The sequence below is a fragment of the Hyaena hyaena genome, unplaced genomic scaffold (assembly GCF_003009895.1).
Source record: "Hyaena hyaena isolate Hyena2069 unplaced genomic scaffold, ASM300989v1 scaffold_779, whole genome shotgun sequence".
NCBI lineage: Eukaryota > Metazoa > Chordata > Mammalia > Carnivora > Hyaenidae > Hyaena > Hyaena hyaena.
The window spans coordinates 650,464-672,670 of record NW_024081413.1 but is presented as its reverse complement, the minus strand read 5'-3'; the positions used below and the strand labels follow the sequence as shown (position 1 = coordinate 672,670).

Here is a 22,207-nt window from a genome sequence, read left to right as displayed (position 1 = left end):
ATAGCCCAACGCGGGGCTCGAACCCACAAGACATAAGAACATGACCTGGGCAGAAGTTGGATGCTTAGCTGACTGAGCCACCCAAACGCCCCTGTTTCTTTTTTAAAAAAAATTTTTAATGTTTATTTTTGAGAGACAGAGAGAGACAGAGCACAAGCAGGGGAGGGGCAGAGAGAGAGGGAGACACAGAATCCAAAGCAGGCTCCAGGTTCTGAGCTGTCAGCACAGAGCCCAATATGGGGCTCAGACTCACGAGCAATGAGATCATGACCTGAACCAAAGTCAGATTCTTAGCCGAATGAACCAGCCAGGTACCCTTAAAGTTTGTTTCTTTAACTGCCAAACACTCCCACTGTAATCCAGCTTCACTTGGCTAAGGCTTGGCAAGACCCTCAGATAAGGAGCAGTCAGGGAAAATTCCCAAGTGAGCACCGAATCCAGGCAAGGAAGATTTCCCCTGAAGCAACAGGAAAAAGGATTCTCAGAAGAAAGTTTTCATTGTTGTCTGATACACCAAGAAGAAAGAGAATCAGAACTCATTCCAGGATTTAAAATTAAATTTCCTTTCCAACATGAAAATAACTGCTGACTTTCATTAGCAATTCCAAAGGTGGATATGATCCTTTTTACTTCTTACAACCTCCTCAGTAGCTTCTGGATTCCCTGCCTGATCTCCTTGGTCCGCACACCATAAACAACTGGGTTCAGAGCTGGGGGGATGAGGTGGTGCAGGATGTTGAGCAGGATGGGGACATCTGGGGGAATCCTCTTCCTGGCCAGGTTAGTGATGACCAGAACCAGCAGGACTGTGCTGAAGAAGAGGATGAGGATGAAGTGGGAACCGCATGTGCTCAGGGCCTTGGCCGCAGCACCCTCAGCCTTGATCCTTAGCACAGCTTTCAGGATGAAGGAGTAGGAGAGAACAATAAGGATGAGGTCAGAGCCCAGTAGGGTCCAGCCCGCCACAAACTGGTAGAGCCGGTTGAAGGTGATGTCATCACAGGAGAGTTTAGACACAGACAGGTTAGTGCAGATGCAGTTCTTGATGGTGTTCTCTGCACAATATCTGAGCCGGGAAGAAAGGACAGGAACAGGAAGGAAAAAGAGGCCATTCCTGGCCACAACAAATATGGTAGCTCTAACCACAAAATGGTCAGTGATTATGGAAGGGTATCGTAGTGGGTGGCAGATGGCCACGTAGCGGTCATAGGCCATGACCATGAATGTGCAGGACTCCATGGCAAGGAAGCAATTCATAATGAACATCTGAAGGAAGCAGGCAGAGAAGCTGATGGACTTGAGGTCAAACCAGAAGATGGCCAAGACCTTGGGGATGACAGTCAGGCAGAGCACAATGTCCAGCAGGGAGAGCAGGCTGAGCAGGTAGTACATGGGTTCATGCAGAGACACCTCCAGACAGATGGTGAGCAGGAGGGTGGCGTTGGCCCCCATGGCCAGGAGGAAGAGGAGGCTGAGGGGCAGGGACAGCCAGTGCTGCCAACTCTGGTAGTTAGGGAAGCAGATGAGGAGGAATTCAGAGACTGGACCAGTGGAGTAGTTGCTGGATGGGGCCATGTAAAGTACTCTGTACAGGCTAAAAATCCAGAGTCCCTTAAAATTTAGGACAAAATACATTAACATAGAAAACATGTGTTCTATATGTAGTAAAATTCAAGTTTCTATTGGGTCTCTTAACCTGTCTCAATGAAGTTTTTGGATAATCATGATCATCATCATCATCACCACCATCATATCAATATTTTGCTGGCATTTAACTGAACAGTTATCATGTGCTACACGTTATGCCAAATGTTTTTATTCATTAGCACATTTCATCCTTTAAAAAACACTTAAGAGTAAATAATATTGTTATCCTAATTATCCAGATAATTAAAAGGAATAGGCAAAGAGAAGCAAACTTCTTCAATAAAAATTATACAGCAAGTAAGTAGTGAAGCCAAGACTATGACAAAAGAGTCTGACTTTAAAGTCTCTCCTTTCAGCCACTATACAATATTTAGCCTCAACAGGCACAATTACTTACCAAGCCCTGACTTTTTTCAGTTTAGAAGGAATAGCTTTTGGAGAGCTCTGCTCAGCAGAATACATGGAGGTCCTCCAAAAGCCCATCCCCCTACTCCATAGGCTTGGACAAGGCCTGACTTCAGGGTTTCTAATTTTCATTTTCAAAAAACATTGAATTGGAGGTGGGGCATCCCTTGATTCCACCCAAGAAGAGTAATATCTTCTAGTACCAAACAGGATTTCACTTTTTAAAAAAAAGTGTATTTATTTTGAGAGAGAGAGAGAGTGCCAAGGAGCAGGGGAAGAGCAGAGGGAGGGGGAGGGAGAATCCTCAGTAGGCTTCACCCTAGCATTAAGCCCAATGCAGGGCTCAAACCCACACATCCTGAGATCATGACCTAAGCAGAAACCAAGAGTCCAACACTCAACCGACTGGGACACCTAGGTGCCCCAGGATTTCACTTTTAAAAGCATAGTCTTTATCACTCTTTCTGGGTTATTTGCTTTGTTTTCTCTTTGTGAAGTTCAAGAGCTTTCTTTGATTTGGATTCTTTAGAAAACCCTATGAGTTTCAGGGGCACCTGTGTGGCTCAGTCAGTTAAGCATTTGATTGGGGATCAGATCATAATCTTACCATTGATGAGTTCGAGTCCCATGTTGGGTTCTATGCCGACAGCTTGGAGCCTGAAGCCTGCTTCGAATTCTGTGTCTCCATCTCTCTCTGCCCCTACCCCTCTCAAGCTCTGTCTCTCTCTCTCTCTCTCAAAAATAAATAAATGTTAAAAAGTTTTTTAAAAAAAGAAAAGCCTATGAATTTCATATTTTGGTGACAGAGACAATCAGTCCTGAGGATACACCAGTAGGCTCACCAAACATAGATTAGGAGCTAACTAATAAGCATAGTTCAAGTATATAAACCTATACAGGATCCATTTATCTGGTAAGCAACATTATCTGTGATTCCTTATGGCCCAAATCCAATTATCCTATCTATATGTAATCTATGATATGTACGCTCATCTACTTTGATATAGTTGTTTCTTTTGCTGAGTACCATCTTATTTACCTCACTACTAAACAAAGAACAGAGTGACCAAGTACTAAAAAGAGTGGCAGCAAGGGCTGTCACAGCCAAAGAAGCAGAAGAGAGCCAGGGAGTCAGGACAGACTAAAAGAGAGAGCCCAGGGAGCAAATAATCAGTATGAGTGGGATTATTGATCCTGCTCATCTGTCCTATATGACAAATCTCTTCAGAAAGAATAAATTGTGTGAAAGAAGGTGCTAGAACAGCTTCCAGAGAAGATAAGATCCAAGGTCCTCTTTCACTCCAAAATCCCAGACTTTCAAAATGTAGGTTATAAAATACACACACACACACAGACTTTCTACTGATTATAGGGCTTTAAAACAAACCAAGGATTCAGGGGCTTTAGCCTAGAAGAGGAACAATTATATATCAGCTCTGTCCTGTATTTTCATCTGTGATTAGGAAAATGACCCTCAATGCGAATCAGAGATTTAAGAAGGATAGAAAACATAGCTATCTTTTCAGAAAATGCTTTCCTATCCATAAACCTCAAATTCTGTTTTCTCAGAGTGACCTGATCTACTTGAATAAGCAAGAAAATACTCAGCCCCTTCCCTGTATCTGGTTTTAATGTTAGGCATACAAATGTATACTATGGATTAAGCAAACAGTGGTATCTTAATTAATAGAGGAAAATTTATTTACAAACCCTTATAAGACAGTATAGTTGTGGTTCTTTTTTTTTTTTTTTTAATGTTTTTGTTTTTTATTTTTTATTTCTAGGAGAGAGAGAGACACAGCATGAGCAGGGGGAGGATCAGAGAGAGAGGGAGACACAGACTCTGAAACAGGCTCCAGGCTCTGAGCTGGCAGTCAGCACAGAGCCCGATGCGGGGCTTGAACCCACGAACGGCGACATCAGGACCCAAGCGAAAGTCGGACGCTTAACCGACTAAGCCACCCAGGCGCCCCAGTATAGTTGTGGTTCTAATAAAGCTGATCTTACAAACAGTGGGAAGAGATGAAAGCACAGATGAATGAAGCAAAGCGGTATGATTGAAAAGTTGGCCTCCAACAAGTAAATCCCAAGTCTGGCTCTTATACTCACTGTATGATCCTGTGAGATATTTAAACTCTATGATAGGGGTGCCTGGGTGGCTTAGTCAGTTAAGCGCCCAACTTTGGCTCAGGTCATGATCTCACAGTTCATGAGTTTGAGTACCGCCTCAGGCTCTGTACTGATAGCTCAGAGCCTGGAGCCAACTACAGATTCTGTGTGTGTCTCTCTCTGCCCCTCCCCCTTTCTCGCTCTCTCTTTCTCGCTCTCTCAAGAATAAACATTAAAAAAATTAAACTTTATGACACATACATTCCTCATTTATGAAACAGATAAATGATTTTTAACTTCAAGTGCTGTGGGGAGAAAAGGGGGCTATGATCTCCTCAGGTACGGGTAGGCCCAGAGACACATGAGTTGAGAATATCAGAGAAAGATACATAAATGAGGCAAATTCACCTGGGGGAGAAGAAGGACTCTGAGTATGCAATGGTAAGAGTAGAAACAGCTATGTGGATGATCAGTATGATGGGTGATGAGGTGCTAGGTGGTGATAGATCCTAAGTTCTCTGGGGGAAGCAGGCAGGAGAGCAGAGGGTCAGGAGACAAGGTAAGGTGTGCAGGGGTAGCCCTGTGAGGGCCACCTGAGAGCAGGCATTATCATGTACACCTTAAGTAAGCACAGAGAATTTGAGACAGGGAAGTGATGTGCTGTAGATTGGACACAGGGAATCACATGGGGGGAGAGAGGCTTTCGGAGAGTCCCAAAGAATACAGAGGAAAAGTGATGAAGATCTGAATGAAGGCCATGCAGGTGGAAAAGAAGGATGTATTTGAGGTGTGGGGAGAACTACAGGAGTGTAAGAAAGGACAAGCAGGCAGAGAGACTGGAGTCCAGAATGTCACTAAGGACCTTTCACTAATACAAGGAGGAAGTGTCCTTTTCAAACCTCCTATAACACTGGTATATTCTCCCAGGTAGCAATATACTTTCAGCTCTGTTTCAGTAAATTTCTTAAGAGCCAGGACCATTTTTCCTCTCTTTCTGTATTCTCCTCAGTGACACTGAGGCCTCCTAATCTGAGCAATGAGGACCTGTTGGGCATCTGGGGCAATGATGTTCAATATCCAGTTCCAGGACTGGTGGACTGACATTTACAAAGGGATTGATCCATGTGCTAAGAGCTATTCACCAAATATGGTCTCTAACAGTGATATATTGACAGTCTGTAAAGGTCACACGAATCTTGAATAAAAAAATTACAACAGAAGACTCAAGCCAAGACTGGAAAATGGAGTGATCACCTTGACTCATAGATGAATTTAGACTAGGGCAGAAAGGAAGTTTCTCACCTGGCCAGGCACAAGGGGGCTTGGTCACCCATCCATGGTATGGGAGGGGGCCTTTGAGTCTACGGAAGTTTGCAAACCCTGTATGGACACAAAATAACTCAGCCTCATCCCTGAATGAAATAACAGCATGAGGTCAGTCCCTGCCACTCAGCCTTATACCAGATCTAAGCGATTAGCAGGGTCAGCATGTACACCAGACCCTGTTGAAAGAGTTCCTTTTCCTTTACATACTAGGCTCCTGGATTCCTCTCTCGTCTCATGATCTCCTTCTCACAGTTGTCCTGCTTGGTCCAGCTTGAGACTCACCAGCTTCAGAAAGCTGCACTGCTGCTGTTTCCGGCTGCCGGAGAGAGCACCAAACCGGCCCTTCTATGAGCTCTGGAGGCTGGTTTTATGAACTCTGGCTCCACTGTGCCCCTTCTCTTTTCATTGCTCACCAGAGTTGTGCCCTTGTTAAACACTTGGACCCTGAGGCCCTATGGTCTATTTCCCAAGAGAATACATTGTAAAAGGCTTAATTCAGCATTGTCAATAAAGTAAGGAAGGGAAGAGAGGTCAAAGGCTCTTGGGGAGTCTAAATAAAGAAGCCCTGGTAAAAGAAGGGTGTGTAAACTACATGATGAGAATCTTCTCAGGGAAAATTGATACTGATGCACCTGAGGGGAAGAACTGAATAAACTCTCCTCAGCCCTATAGCTCCATGGAGGAGGTGACAGAAGAACATCCCCAGTAATAAAAGGAGCTTGGACCTCAGAGGAGCCTGGACCATGGGCAACCTGGTGCCAGGGAGCACTGTCCCGTGAGCCCCTCTCCTGCAGTGGGAGCATCAGTGGTCTGGACGCAAGCAAATCCCTGGAAGTGTCCCTGCTTATACACATGTGGTCTCATGGCCACGATTTTACCTTCATGGCTGTACTTGGTTTAAACTCTGTCACAGGGGCTCAGTCCGTTAAGTGTCTGACTTCAGCTCAGATCATGATCTCATGGTTCGTGGGTCCAAGCCCCACACTGGGCTCTGTGCTGACCAGCCAGCTCAGAGCCTGGAGCCTGTTTCAGATTCTGTGTCTCCCTCTCTCTCTGACCCTCCCCTGCTCATGTTGCATCTCTCTCTCTCTCTCTCTCTCTGTCTCAGAAATAAATAAAACATTTTTTAAAAATTTAAGTTTGTCACATAAGTATGGTGGCAGAAGGTTCAACTCTTAACAATCTTCACCTTCCACAGGGCAACACTTGACATTGCTTTCTTGGGAAACAAGAGGAACTTCCACCAGTGCAGCCACCACTCTGGATTGATGCACAGTAGTACTTAGAAAATAGCCTCTCCTGTGGACCTTCCCAGCTATGTCTTAGGATAGGGACTCTCAGGCTAAGTGTAGGATCTTTCAGGCTTGGGGCACAGAAATCTTGGAGATAGGAGAGCCAAGTGGAGTCTGCTTCTAGCTCTCAGACTTTCCTACCCACCACTGCTGAAGGAGACATCAGGGCAGATATGTACCTGGAATATAATTGTGTTCCCTTCATGCACTAACTACTCTTCTGGCCTCACCTCTGCCTTGCTACTTGGAGGTTTTGGGGAAAGTGCCAAGGACATTGTCAGCATCAAATAGAGTTGATAGATATGCTAAATGAAGAAAACTCTTTCCTGAGTGAATTATTGTTCAGTGAAAGAATGTTGCTAGAGCATACAGTTTCCTTTAGGCAAAACACCCTGTTCCCTGAGTTTCTTATAAGTGAATAATCCCTCTTTACTGTCAGAACATAGGGATATTGGGAGAGATGATTGGAGGCTTACGTTTAAACCCTTGTTCTACTATATTCTGGTTAATTTTCCTTGAAGAAGTCTCATTAGCTCTCAGAACCATAATTTCCTCACTTGAAATATAGGTATACCAAACTTTCCAAAACAGATTTGTTGCAAGGATAAAAATTACTTCCACTTTTTCATTGAGCAAATACATTTACCCTATTTTGACAAAGCACTACATATTTGAAATATGTGTATCAAGGAATGGTTTCTTCCACTTCAGAGAAGGAAACCAAGACTTTACATAAAGTCACACCAAGGATAACACTTGTAATAATAACAAATCTTCAGAGTTCTTAATGTGTCATATTGCCTTAATGTACATATTACCTGATTTTTCATTTAATCCTGTAAAAACTTAGGGAGATACATATTACTAAAGGTAACAACTATAGTTAACCAAATCCTGATAAGGAATAAAAAAAAAATTACATGTTTGGGATTTCAGTGTGTCCCCCAAAATGATATATTGAAGTCCGAACCCCCAGGTACCTGTGAATGCGACCTTATATAGGAATAAGGTCTTTGTAGATATAATCAAATTAAGAGCTACCAGTTAATACAAAGACTGATGAACTTTAGTTCAACAAGCCCCGTGAGAATACATAAGGTCCAGTTTAGAATGTGTGTTGGGATGGATAGTTATCAGAGCCTATTCTCAGTGGGTCTCATGCTTTGAGTTTTGTGTATTCAAAGCAGAAAACTGCCAATTTTTGCTCCATTTCACAATGATTTCTTCAGGATTTGCTGAAGTACTCAGAGCAGAAGTAGCTTTAAATCCTAGCTTTATCTCTTAATTTTTATCTTTTCCTAGATTTTGACCTTTCCTTTACTTTTCAGTACTTTCAAACATATTTCTCTTTTTTTTAAAATTCAAGTAGTTTTTTTTAGTGACAATTTGACTGGATAAAAATTTGAATATTAACAACTGTTTTATATATATACAAATTGGATAATATATGTTATATGTTATATCTATAATGTGTGTATATTTCTACAGCTCTCTGATATCTATTGTTGCTGTTGATAAGTATACAACCACCCAATTGGTATTCCTTTGTAAGTAATGAATCAACTCTTTTGATCTATTCAGAACACTTCATCTTTAGAATTTTGGAATGTTAGCAAATGTGTGTAGATTAAAAAAAATAGATTTGAGAGCCTTATAAACCTATGTTTATATGGTCAACTAATCTACAACAAAAGAAGTAAAAATATACAATAGGGAAAGACAGTATCTTCAATAAATAGGACAACTACAGCAAAAAAAAAAAAAAAGTGGGCCACTTTCTTATACCATGCATAAATCTATAATCAAAATGGTTTAAAGACCTAAATTTAAGACCTAAAGCATAAAACTACTACAAGAGAACATAGGCATTAATCTCTTGTACATTAACCTCAGCAATATTTTTCTGGATACATCTGCCCATGCCAGGGAAACAAGTGCAAAAACAAACAATTGGGACTGTAAGTCTTTTGCTCATTGAAGGAAACCATCAAAAAAGAAAAAGGCAACATACTGAATGGGAGAAGATATTTGTAAATTATATATTCAATAAGGAGTTAATATCCAAAAAATACATAAGTAACTATGCAACTCACCATCAGTAAAACAATCTGATTCAATAATGGGCAGAGGATCTGCATAGACACTTTTTCAAAAAAGATATACAAATGGCCAAAAGACACATAAAAAGATGCTCAACATCGCTAATCATCAAGAAAACATAAATCAGAACCACAATGAGATATCACCTCCACACCAATGAGAATGGCGTATCAAAAAGACAAGAAATAACAAGTGTTGGGAAGGATACAGAAAAAAGCAATCCTATGTTGGTGGGAATTTAAATTGGCACAGCCACTGTACAAAACAGTATGGAAAGTTTTCAAAAAAACTTAAAATAAAAATACCATATAATTCAATAATTCCACTTCTGGCTATTTACCCAAGGCAAACGAAAACACTAATTCCAAAAGATGATGGCATCCCTATATTTATTGCAGCATTATATACAATAGTCAAGATATGAAAGCAACCTAAATGTCCATTGATACACAAATGGATAAGGAAGATGTGGTATGTGTATGTGTGTGTATATATACATACACCACACACACACACACACACACACTGGAATATTACTTAATCATAAAAAAGAATGAAATCTTGCAATTTGTGACAACATGTATGGACTTAGTATTATACTAAGTGAAACGAGTCATACAGGGAAATACAAATACAATATGATTTCATTTATACGTGGAATCTAAAAAGCAAAACAAATGAATGAACAAACAACAATAAAACAAAAGACTCATAAGTATGGAGTAAAAACTAGTGGCTACAGGATGGGGAGGGATATAGGTAAACTATATAATTCCTTTGGCTGAGGAAAAAAGATGCTGGCAAAAGGAATGTGAAGGTGATGATACTAACCAAGGCAGTATTTGCCCCACAATAGGAAAAAGACATGCAGAGAAATGTAATCTTACAGTCTCAGAATTATGTTCTAGCTGATAGTGGTTGGCTGAATAAACACAGTGTACAGATTTCCTCAGACTCCTCCAAAGGCAGTAGCATACCTGGAAGTCAAGGAAACTGCGCTCACCCAGCTCTGCGGAAGCACATCTCATGAACCCATAAACAGATCTCTTTTGGCTCCATCTACAGACAAATCAATATTTACTTTATCAGGAGCAAGCGCAGGTCTAAGGAAACTCACAGCTTCTTTCTCAAACAGGACACAGTTCTTAATTCTACTGTAAACATCCAAGTAAAGGCAATAAATTCAGTGACTTTGTGGAGGAAATCCACCAAATTGTATCCTTCCCTGGAGTATTAACTCATCAGGTCCCCCTCCCGCTGTGTCCTAAAAGCAATGTCTCTTGACAGACCACAAGAACTCTGCATAAACTCAAGGACTGAGCAGAAAATGCACTCCTTATTTGAATCCCACATCAGGCTCCTGATATCATCCTAGTAAATCTCAAAGCAGTTTTCAAGAATATGTTTGGACAGTCCAGTCCTAGGGACTGGGTCTGGAGGCAAGGGTATTCAAATCCCTATACCCATCCACTGACATCCAACAAATCAAGGTCCCTTTCTTCATTTGTACCACTGGTAATGGGAGTGACTGGAAAACATGCAAGGGACCTCAAAGGTCCTCTGTGCTTCTCTTTATGAGGCTAAAATAAAACCTGATGATCTACCAATGAGGCTTCTGGAGGAGCCAAACAAACAGCAGACCAGGCTCTAGGGCTGACAAGTGTCTCCAGGGATACCAGAGGAGCCACAAAATCTCCCCTGGTCTCCTACCACTTCTCACCCTTCCCACTATACAGCTTGGAGTTCAGCTGACAATCAATGTCTATAAATGACAGAGACATGGCTGAGTTTACCAAACAGAATTCTTCCTCCTCCCAGATGCACAGATAAATTTGCCTTTTCCAGCAGTGCTATTGCTGGGTCATAGGGGAGCAGAGGACAAATATCATATGTTTGCACGTATAAGAGGACTAGGAGGAACTTAACTGAGGACCATGGGGGAGAAGAAGGGGGAAAATGGGGGAAAGGGAGAGAGGCAAACCATGAAAGACTCTTGAATGCTGAGAAACAAACTGAGGACTGATGGATGTGGGGGGGGGAGGGGGGAGATGGGCATGGAGAAGGGCACTTGTGGGGATGAGCACTGGGTATTATATGGAAACCAATTTGACAATAAACTATTTGTAAAAAAAAAATTGCCTTTTCCAGGATCACCTATAGTTATATGGGGCTATAAGATGGAGTCTGGCCAAAAATATAGCATGTACCTCTTCCAGGTACAACATTTATAGCTTCCTTGATGTGCCCCACCTCTGGCCAGTTGCTCTTAATCCACTAAAGACATGAAGCCCTAGAAATGATGGAATCATACAATGGAGGAAACTAGGTCTCTAAAAGACAGTATGGAAGAGAGCCTCCCTCCACATGCACTGGATGGATGTTGCCAAAAAGTAAAGTTTAATGTGTTAAACCACTGACGCATTGGAATTGTTCATTTCAACAGCTGGCCAGTGATCCCGAGTAATGCTGCAGACGGTGAGAAAACTGTCATCCAATACTAGAAAAATTATACAACAAAGAAAGCTGACATGCCTACTAATGGTAATTCTAGGGGAAAGGTTGGAATAATTGAAAATAATTGCATGTGCTTGCAATTGATTCCATTGACAAAGTTATTATGATAAGTAGATGAGCTTGGCTAGCCTTGAAGCAGATATTAATGATGATAGAGACAGTCCATAAATATGGAGTTTTGAAGAACTGTCCTACTGCTTGGGAGGTCAAAGTTTCAGTGGTCAAAGTTTTAGATTGTCTTTAAAAAACAAAGACTCGTAGAAACCAGCACTGAGAAGAGAGCAGATTACATGTATAGCTGTCTTACTCAAGTCCAATGGCCTTAAATAGACACCATTACCTGCAAAGGAGTAGCATGAACTGGAAAAGACAATAAAGAAACAAAAGAAAAATTTTTAAGTATGCTTAAGAAAATATGTGGGTGTGATTACTAGTCCATGGAACTGCCCTGATACAACTAGACCAGGTACCTGTTCAGTTTTTGAGCTTGGCTTTTAAAAAAAGTCTTTGATGGAGGACCATGGGCAAGAAGAAGGGGGAAAATAGTTGGGGAGAGGGAAGGAGGCAAACCATGAGAGACTCTTGAATGCTGAGAACAAACTGAGGGCTGATGGGGGTGGGGGAGATGGGGGAGGTGATGGGGGGGTGATGGGCATGGGGGAGGGCACTTGTTGGGATGAGCACTGGGTGTTATATGGAAACCAACTTGACGATAAACTATTTAAGGGGAAAAAAGGTCTTTGCATAAGAATTAAAACAATTATTAATCTTAATATTTTATGAGCTAGAAGCAGGCTCCAAATGCAATAATGCAAAAGAAGTCACATGTTCCAATACCTGAATGACATAATACCATGGGGAGCAGTGAAGACACAATCCCCTAAAGACAGAACTAGGGGTCATAGAAACAATGGAAAGTTTCTCCCAGAGAACATAACTAGTGTCTAGTCAGGGAACTTCCACCATTTCAGGGGGTAAAAATGTTGCTGTGCCTGCCACCAAAATATTCCAGCATTACTATGGGCAAGTTCCTGCTAAATGAACTCCATGCCTCACTTCCAGCTGGGAATCTTAATGACTGGTACCAGTGTCTGCTCCACTATTACATATGTGGTAGGAGGAGGAAATGACTGGCCCACGAGGAATCATATCACGACCTGATGGAGAAGACACTGCTCAAGATCTTAGACTTTGTGTGGCAAGCAGTGACTGCATGTGAGCTTGGGTGGTCTCCCTTGGGAAAAGGATAAGTATATTTTACATGCAAGAATCTCTCTTGTATCATTTCACTTAATAAATGAATACTCAATGACACAGCCTCTCCTGTAAGCAGCTAGATTTATGTGAAGAATGTGGTCAATGGGATGATAGAAAAAATAATGTAAATCTCTCCAGATTGAGCCCCTAAAACCTCCTACAAGATCTTGAACATTCTCTCCCTTTGCCTGTATGTCAGCCAGATTCAGAAATGCCTGTTGGAGATTCCCTAAGAGCTTAATACATGGAAAATCCACATATGGAAGAAGCTTGGGTCCCTAAATTCTGACACGAAGCAAAGCCCCCATATTGGAATGCGTTTAGATGAGAAGTAAGCTAGTTTTGTGTTAAATTACTGTATATCTTTGTTGTAGTAACTAACTTTACTCGCTTTGATTAATTTTATATATAGTGGATTTTGATGTGCACTGTCTTTTCTATCTGTAATCTGGAGCACAAAAACTTCAGAAAACTACACATCTGTCCAGGAGAAGTCTAAAAATGTATCTAAATCCTTAGACAATGTGATAAGAAAAATGAATTTAGTTAGCTAAGTTCTTAATACTGTCTGTTAGTTGAATGACCATTAGTATTTTACCTTTCTGCTCAATTGTCTAATCTGCAAAATTGAGAATAATGATAATTCATGGGCTATTTTGACCATAATTTCTCTAAAAGTAGTTTACATCTTGGTAACTATCTATGCTAATCACTAATGTGTTAATGACACACAAAGCACTCAACTAATTTTTGGTTGAGTAGATAAAGAAATGAATAGATGTTATTATTATATATAGTCCTTAGCCAATATTGCTAATGTAACTTCTTATTAAATACTGAGATACATACTACACTTATAAATACCTGATTCATGTCATTGATTTGATTTTTTATTTTGGATGTCACTGAAGAAAAGAAAATCAGAGTAAAAATTGTTATATCCCTTTTATGTTTTTTAATTAATCATTTAAATCCCCACATGCCTGATAAGCAGGAAATACAATATCTTTTTCTTGAAGCCTCTCCCTACCACTTCCCTAAGTGTTGGAGATTCCAGGAATGTTCACAACACAGAGATGTCAGTCCCCTTTCAAACATCAAGCAGAGGCTGAGAACTAAAATCACCCTAATATTGTGATTCCTGCTAGTAGCCACAAGAGAGCAGCGTTGACTTGCAGAGGCTATGAAGCATTACTCCTGGCAATAACTCCAGGCTTTACAGACTCCCTAGCTGCACAGCTTTGATGTCCCACACTGGGCCTCTGAGGTCACAGCTCTCACTGTTAACACCAATAGACTTAGAAAATATCTGAAGAGCAACAGTGTATCAGGATAGCTCTGTACTCAGAGGATCCCAAAGTCCACTTAATTATATGCAGACAATGTAGTTTTTCAACAATATTTATTTAGATCATTGCTTTGAGCATTGGCTCAAACAGCATAGACTCCTTTTTCACCTAGGTAATTTAATTCCAGGAGATATGCTGCTCTTTATTGCTATTTGCTCTTGATTTAAATCTTCTCTGGTCCTGAAAATCACAGTTCAATGGCTTCAGATGTTCTTTTCCAAAAGGCTCTTTTCCAAAAGGCCCCTTCCAGTACAACTGGACCATAGTCTGTGTTAACGAAGTTACTCCACAGATTTTTCAGTTAAACTTACAAAAGATCTTATTTTTTTTCTTCCAATTCATTGAGGTATAAGTGATATACAGCACTATATAAGTCTAAGGTATACAGCATAATAGCTTGACTTACGTATATGGTGAAGTGATTACCACAAGTTTAATTAATAGTTAGTGTCTCATATAGATGCAAAAAAACCCCATATTTTTTCCATGTGATGAGAACTGTTAGGATCTACTTTCTTAGCAACTTTCAAATATACTGTACAGCAGCATTAACTATAGTCATCGTGTTATACTTTACATCTCCAGTACTTACCTATCTTATAACTGAAAGCTTGTCCCTTTAAAATGCCTATTTAGGGCGCCTGGGTGGCTTAGTCGGTTAAGCGTCCGACTTTCACTTAGGTCATGATCTCGCGGTTCGTGGGTTCGAGCCCCGCGTCGGGCTCTGTGCTGACTGCCAGCTCAGAGCCTGGAGCTTATTTCAGAGTCTGTGTCTCCCTCTCTCTCTGACCCTCCCCTGCTCACGCTGTCTCTCTCTCTCTCTCTCCTAGAAATAAAATGCCTATTTAAAGTGCCTTTATTTTCTGCTACTTCAGTCTATCCATTCAAGACATGTTCAAAGGCATTTTTTGCTATGAGAGCCTCATGGCAAAGTTGTATCTGCCTTTTTTTTTTTTTAATAAATGTTTGTTTGTTTTTTAGTTTTTTGTTTTTTCGTTTATTTCTGAGAGAGAGACAGCATGAGCAGGGGAGGGTCAGAGAGAGAGGGAGACACAGAACCTGAAACAGGCTCCAGACTCTGAGCTGGCTGTCAGCATAGAGCCCGATGTGGGGCTCAAACCCACAAACTGTGAGATCATGACCTGAGCCAAAGTTGGACGCTTAACCGACTGAGCCACCCAGGCGCTCCTGTGTATGCCCTTCAAGATCTGGCTCTTTGGGTAATTATATTCCTCCATCTTCTTTATCTATGAAGACTCAGTCAAAATCTTCTTTTGAGCCATTGTGTCCAGTTCCTTAAGCCACCTACACTGGGCTTGACAATTCTGTGAGAAATTGTGGTCCTCTTAACCTGTCTCTCAAGGACCAGAATGGAAAGCCAACCTCAAATATCTGCCTTGTCCATTCTTATATTTAGGAACCTACTTCCTGGAACTAAAGCTTCATTTTAGACACTATTGGTTAACTCTCCTCTTAGCCACTTCAATATCATAAGCAAGGGGATGTTTGCTAAGTAACTTGATGTACCAGAAGATGTGGTTGTCACTGTGAGAATGACAACAGGTTTGGTAGCCCCTAAATCCCTGACAAACCCCTAACACAAGTTGTAATTTCTGTAACTGTATACACCCAGTATGAGTCAAGCTTCTCATAATGATGTTGGCCATTTGAACTCATCTAGAGAGGCCTAGTGCAGGAATTAAGAATTGAATGTGACCAACTAACAGCGATTCCTCTTTGAGTCCTTTCTGGATTTGCACCTGGGAGAAGCATAGCATAGGTAGAGAAAGCACTCCTAGAGAGACCAACAGAGTGGACCAAATGCTGGACAATATCACATGACAGTCTGTATCCTATTCCTATGAATTATATCCTTTTCATTAGGCTTTTTAAATGAATTTTTATAATCATCCATAGAAGAATCATGCACAGATACTGGTATGTTGCAAGTGCTCAAAATATTTGAGCTTTTATTTTCATGTCATGACTATCACTATTATGAGTATATAAGAACATTGGGATTAGTAGTATCATTTTAGGCCATAATGTTTGAAGCTGGCCCTTTAGTCCTCTGAGGGTCAGTTGGAGTTGGTGGTGGATAAAAACTTTTCTAGCAGCCATGAGATGGAGGGAGTCCTAGGAGAGAATTCTCTTGTGGAAAATGACAAATGCTAAGTCACACCTGTGGCTGGGGCTTGAGGAAATAGAGCCACACCAGAGGGTTTTAAGAGCCCCTTCTTGTAGGCAAACGGATGCCATTTTCCTTTCCTGCTGCTACTGAGTGTAGAAGAGTCTGTCCTGGAGCCCACAGCTGCACTGAGTTGCAGTTACTTTGTGGAATCCCCAGAATGTGATGTAATCACTCTCTATTCCTGCTGGCAGCTAACTCCAAATTTTTTCACAGTTATGAAAGCTTCCCCTGTAATGTTATGTTATAATGTCATGTCTCTTAGTGTACCTGAGCAGAAGAACCTGATTCTGTGTCCAGTCCCTGGGAGCCAATGTGCACTGCAAGTCACAAGCCCTCAGACTCAGAACCAACAGGAGCTGTGCAGTCATAAACTGTTGTCTCTCAGCCTCAAACCTGCCCATCCATATCTGCTTTGGGATGCTGGGATTTGGACACTGGGACTCTTTGTCAGCTGGCTTCCTATTAGTTTCCACCCATAGAGAACAACAGGAAAAGACTAGAAGGCTGAAGCAGGGCAAGGGATACTTGCTTCTTCCTATCTGTTCCTATCTTGTCAGTATCCTTGAGCACTGACTCTTCACCTGGCAATGGAGTTGATTCTAGTCTCCAGGGTTGGTTGGTTGGTTGGCTGGTTGATTGGTTGGGGATTGGGTTTGAGTTTGATTTGTGTTTGGTTTGGATTTGGTTTTGGAACTCCCAGGATCAAATCAGCCTCACTGAACTCCCTCAGACATACCAGCAGTAACAGGACAGGGTCCCATCCTCAGAAATCTAAGTCCCAGCTCTGAGGGCACCTCTTCTGAGCTCCTGGGACACTAGTACCAATTCAAGGAAGTACCCTCCTCAGAGGTGTGAGACCCAGCCCCATGGGCCCACTTCCAGCCTTCTAGGGTCCAATGACCAAACTCTTCCCAAAGTGTAAGGTTCTTCCCACAGGTGTTACCTCTCTGTTACTTCAGTATCCCCTGTTTTAGTTTCCAGGTTTCCAACATCCATTTAACCATTTGCTTACATTAAATAATCAGAAAATAACCAGTATGACTTCTTTTCTCCTGACTGGATCCACTATTATCCAGAAACCTGACACTTTGCTGTGTCTTCTCACTTTCAACTAGAGCTCTTGAGCAGAGTCAATAAATCAAATGAGACTTGATTTTCAACTCACTGGTTGTGTAGCTTAAACATTTAGGAGAAGTGGTCAACCTATCCTGGTCAGTTTCCCCATTTTCTGGGAAATGGCTTCCTTTCTCCCCGCCTCTGTCTACACTTATCCTCATTTCTAAGACTCCTTGAAGATAGTGAGACTGCGTAGAATATAAAGTTGGCATTGCTATATGTTATTATGAACATTCTTCTGTAGGGTTGCAGATGCTTTGTTGGGCAGGATTCTACCATCTCTGAGAACCCACTGGTTCTCAAGAAAGTAGGTATATGTGGGAAATAGATATCATGAAGGACGAACCACAAACAAAGGAGAGTAGGGTAGAAGTCTGGTATCCAGTGTCAATTGCATTTGAAAGGGAATTTCTGTAGAAGGAGCCTAGGATTTGGAGTCTATATTTTGATCTCTGCGATTTTCCAGATATTATAGTCTTTAGTAGTTTTCACTCTTAAAAAACACCATTTTTTCTACTATGTAAAAAGGAAGAAATGACACCTACAGAAATGTTGTAAAGATTAAATTTACTTAAATATAATTGCTTGGGCTCAACACAGTTATGGAATATCAGTTTCTCCCTGTTGCCTACCTTCACCTAAACCAGGTCAAGAGAGTAAAGGAAGAAATCTGGGTCAGTAATGAAATGAGCCTCCGGGTGTATAATAAATACTCACCAAGCTTTTCTCCAATACATTCTCTAGGCAAAATCACTGAGGAGAAGGAAGAAAATGAATTAGAAATCTATCTCATATATTCACATCCCTGTCCCCAACAATTTCTTAATTCCTTGTTTTATCTCTTTGGTCTGAACCCCATATACGATAGGGTTCAAGGCAGGGGGTATGAGTGATGAAGGACATTGAGCAGGATGAGGATGTCCATGGGGACCCTCTTTCTGGCCACGTTTGTTAATACCACAACCAGCAGAATGGTGCTGAAGAACAGGATGAGGATGAAATGAGAGCCACACGTGCTCAGGGCTTTGACAGCAGCTCCCTCAGCCTTGAATCTGAGCACAGCTCTTAAGATGAAGGTGTAGGAGAAGAAGATGAGGATGAAATCTGAGCCTAGTAAAGTCCAACCAGCCACAAATTGGTAGATTCTGTTAAGGGTGAAATTGTCACAGGAGAGTCTGGACACAGACAAGTTGGCACAGATGCAGTTCTCAATGACATTTTTCCCACAGTAATGGAGTTGGGAAGAGAGAATAGGAATAGGTGCAGTGAGTAGGGCATTTCGTGTGATGATGAAGACACTAGCCTTGGCCACAAATTGGTCAGTGATTATGGAAGGGTATCGTAGTGGGTGGCAGATGGCCACATATCGGTCATAGGCCATGACCATGAATGTGCAGGACTCCATGGGAAGGAAACTGTTCATGATGAACATCTGGAGGAAACAGGCAGAGAAGCTGATGGACCTGAGGTCAAACCAGAAGATGGCCAGGACCTTGGGGATGACAGTCAGGCAGAGCACGATGTCCAGCAGGGAGAGCAGGCTGAGCAGGTAGTACATGGGCTCATGAAGAGAGGTTTCCAGCCAGAGGTGATCAACAGCATGGTGTTGGCCCCCATGACCAGAAGGAAGAGGAGGCCGAGGGGCAGGGACAGCCAGTGCTGCCAACTCTGGTAGTTAGGGAAGCAGATGAGGAGGAATTCAGAGACTGGAGCAATGGAGTAGTTGCTGGGTGATGTCATGAGATAAATCCTAAAGTGAGACTTCACCTGGGTTTGTATATGGTACAACACAGGAATTAGGTCGATAGAAAACAAGCTGCCAAATGTTTGCTAACAGTCAGCCAGAAAACTGTTGTGTATAGAAGAACAATTCCAAATGCAGGCAAAGTTCAGTGAAGATATATGTGAATAGGAAGTGGGCTTAGCAAATTAAGTTAATTCAGAAAAACAAATAAGACAGACTGCACACAAGGTGTAGAAGGGAAATGAGAAGAATCATCTCAGTAATTAAACTCAATTTAAAAAAATTACCTCAGTAATTACAGTATTAAAACATACTGAGAAGGTACAAAAACGTTTCCAAATGATATTTATATGTGACACTAATAAAGAAAATTGACTAATTATAGATCCCACAGGCCAGAAATGTTCACTAGTTTTCAGTAATCTAGAATTGATTAAATATATACATATATATATATATATATATATCAATCATAGGGGCGCCTGGGTGGCTCATTCAGTTGGGCATCCGACTTCAGCTCAGGTCATGATCTCAGGGTTCGTGGGTTCAAGCCCCGCGTCGGACTCTGTGCTGACAGTTAGCTCAGAGCCTGGAGCCTGCTTCCGATTTTCTGTTTCTCTTTCTCTCTCTGACCCTCCCCTGCTCACATTGTTTCTATCTCTCTCTCTCTCAAAAATAAATAAAACATTAAAAAAATATCATGAAGTCATATTTTACTGTGGGTCTTTTGATTGAGTATTGCTGACATAATTTGTTAGAGAGTGGAAAAATGAGCTTTTCCTCAATATTTATTATCACACATCAAAATCAATTTGAGATGGAAAAATTCATTATATACTTCCAACCTTAATGTAAAGTAGAAGAAATTAAACATTGGCTAAATTAAAACGGTCCTATAAAATTCCCTATCATTCTGACTTATTGTACCTCAAGCACAACCCATCCTGAACATGCTTAATTCAAGCCTGTACAAATATAGTTCAATGTTCCTATGGAAACTTATGCTCAAATGTGGGCTATTTTCATTAATATTTATGATCACAAACCTCAAATGAAGACTTAATAAAAAAGTCCATTATAATAACCTCTGCTTAATTTGCTCTCTCACCCCTTGAAAGCAATTTTTAAAAATTTTAAAAATTCTTTTTAAATGCTAAATCCTCTTCTCTCTCAGAAGATCTTTCCAACAGCTTCATAAAGACATCAGAGGCTACAAGATGCAAGTTTCTCAATATCACATGACAGAGCCATAAACATCAATACCTTTACCTTGCTCACCTCTTTGAATCTAGCTGACTCAACAATCTACCTGTCCTCCTAATTACAATCCCTCTCCCTCTGGTATGGTGTCTATCTACCCTGATCTTCTTAGGAACTTTGACTTTTTAATTATCCATTCCATTTCCCATGTAGTCAGTCTCTTCATAGATAGATACTCAAAATAGATACTCAAAATGCTCGAATCCCTCACATCTTAATAAATTTCTGTATCTATCCCACATTCCTATTTGTTATAAAAACCATGATTTCGTTTTTGGACAAAAATAACAAATCTCTCTTACTCTTTCTCTTGTTAACAATACTTCTTGTATTAACAAGACCTTCTCTCTTGTTAACAATACTCTGTTTGAACATGCTGTGGGAAGGCAATAACCAAATTTCTTCACCTGCTTTCTCCCTGACCATCATGGACCTGGGTACCCAGTGTCATTTTAAAACTCCAAACACTGTCCCTGTTCCAGAACCATATATCCACTCTCCAGAATCCCTAAACTACCTTTCTGGGCATGCCAGATGGATTTCAGTCATGTATTTGCATGAAATCCCCAGCCATACAGAACATGGGGTCCCTTGTATTCGATGATACAGAGTTGCTGGGATTCTAGACCATTTTCTTCTGAATGTTCATGCATCCAGTACCTCCACCACCCATGGCCTTCTCATCATATCATGGGAGCCAATATAAGAATTAGGATAAAGTCTTCTGTTCTGAGTCTTCTGGTGACTCAGCCTCTGTGGGCCCAGCACAGAATGGCTTTCCTCCCTTAACCCTAAAGCCTACCACTGACACAACAGATTGAGTCCTGCTTAAGGAGTCAACTGCCTGTATCCAGTAACCAAAACCAGAGCTGTTTCCTTGGCTCTGATGAAAAAATCTAGAAGGTTTTACGATCTGCAGTCAGTTCTGTACACTGTCCCACCTCCTTTTACAAACTGTCTGGGAATAGTCCTAGTTTGGGTTGCTGAGACCATGGGGCTGATGGGCTGGATCTCATGGGAATCTTCATTTTGCTTTATCTTATGGTGCTACTGTATGCCAGTAGTTGTATATGAGGGGCAGGATTTGAACTGACTTGAAATTCAAGTCTGTATCAATCTGCTCAACTTCATGGACCATCCACTTAAACATTATACTACTTTCAATATCCTGAAATGTTATATTGAAGTTTTCCAGAATTTCTTAATGAAACTATACTACTTCCTGTCTTTTATATTAACCTGAATTCCTCTCTTCTATTTGATGTGTGCAAGGATTTGGGCAACTAATTTACCCTATGTAAATCTTAGTCATTCACTAAGTATTTATGTATTATCAATCATATGGCCAGCACTAGGCTAGTCACAGGGATAAAAAGGTGAACAAAATAGTTAAGATAATTGCCTTTATCAAGATTCCTTTAGGGACGCCTGGGTGGCTTAGTCGGTTAAGCGTCCAACTTTCGCTTAGGTCATGATCTCACGGTTCGTGGGTTCGAGCCCTGAGTCGGGCTCTGTGCTGACTGCCAGCTCAGAGCCTGGAGCCTATTTCAGAGTTTGTACCTCCCTCTCTCTCTGACCCTCCCCTGCTCACGCTGTCTCTCTCTCTCTCTCTCCTAGAAATAAATAAAAATATACAAAAAAAAAAAAGATTCCTTTATAGTAATCACATTACATTATAAAATAAGTAGTTTCCCATTGTTCATAAAATGAATCTAGCTGTCCTTAATATGGACGACTCAACACTACACATGAACTGGGTGCATAAATCCATGTCAGTTTTCTTCCCCATTAATGTAGAATCTCATACAGTGTTTAGAATGTAGCAGAATCAACACATTTTTACCTAATTAGTGAAATCAAGGTCGTACGTAATCTGACCCCTTCCTACCTCTCCAGT

At 41.1% G+C, this 22,207-nt stretch overlaps 2 protein-coding genes across 2 annotated transcripts; both read right to left on the bottom strand.

The window, feature by feature from the left end:
- Positions 1-633: 633 nt before the first annotated feature.
- LOC120221460 (olfactory receptor 56A4) lies at positions 634-1,587 on the bottom strand. Its single transcript, XM_039218855.1, has one exon. The coding sequence runs from the start codon at positions 1,573-1,575 to the stop codon at positions 634-636; it is 942 nt and encodes a 313-aa protein (XP_039074786.1). The 5' UTR covers positions 1,576-1,587.
- Positions 1,588-18,103: 16,516 nt separating this feature from the next.
- LOC120221462 (olfactory receptor 56A1-like) lies at positions 18,104-19,046 on the bottom strand. The gene is given in 3 exon segments (XM_039218857.1): positions 18,104-18,195; positions 18,198-18,893; positions 18,896-19,046. Coding segments are annotated over 3 exon segments (939 nt in total).
- Positions 19,047-22,207: the final 3,161 nt, after the last annotated feature.

What these genes read in the sequence shown, in the direction of transcription:
- LOC120221460 (XM_039218855.1), bottom strand. Translation starts at nt 1,575, where the DNA reads ATGGCCCCATCCAGCAACTACTCCACTGGTCCAGTCTCTGAATTCCTC.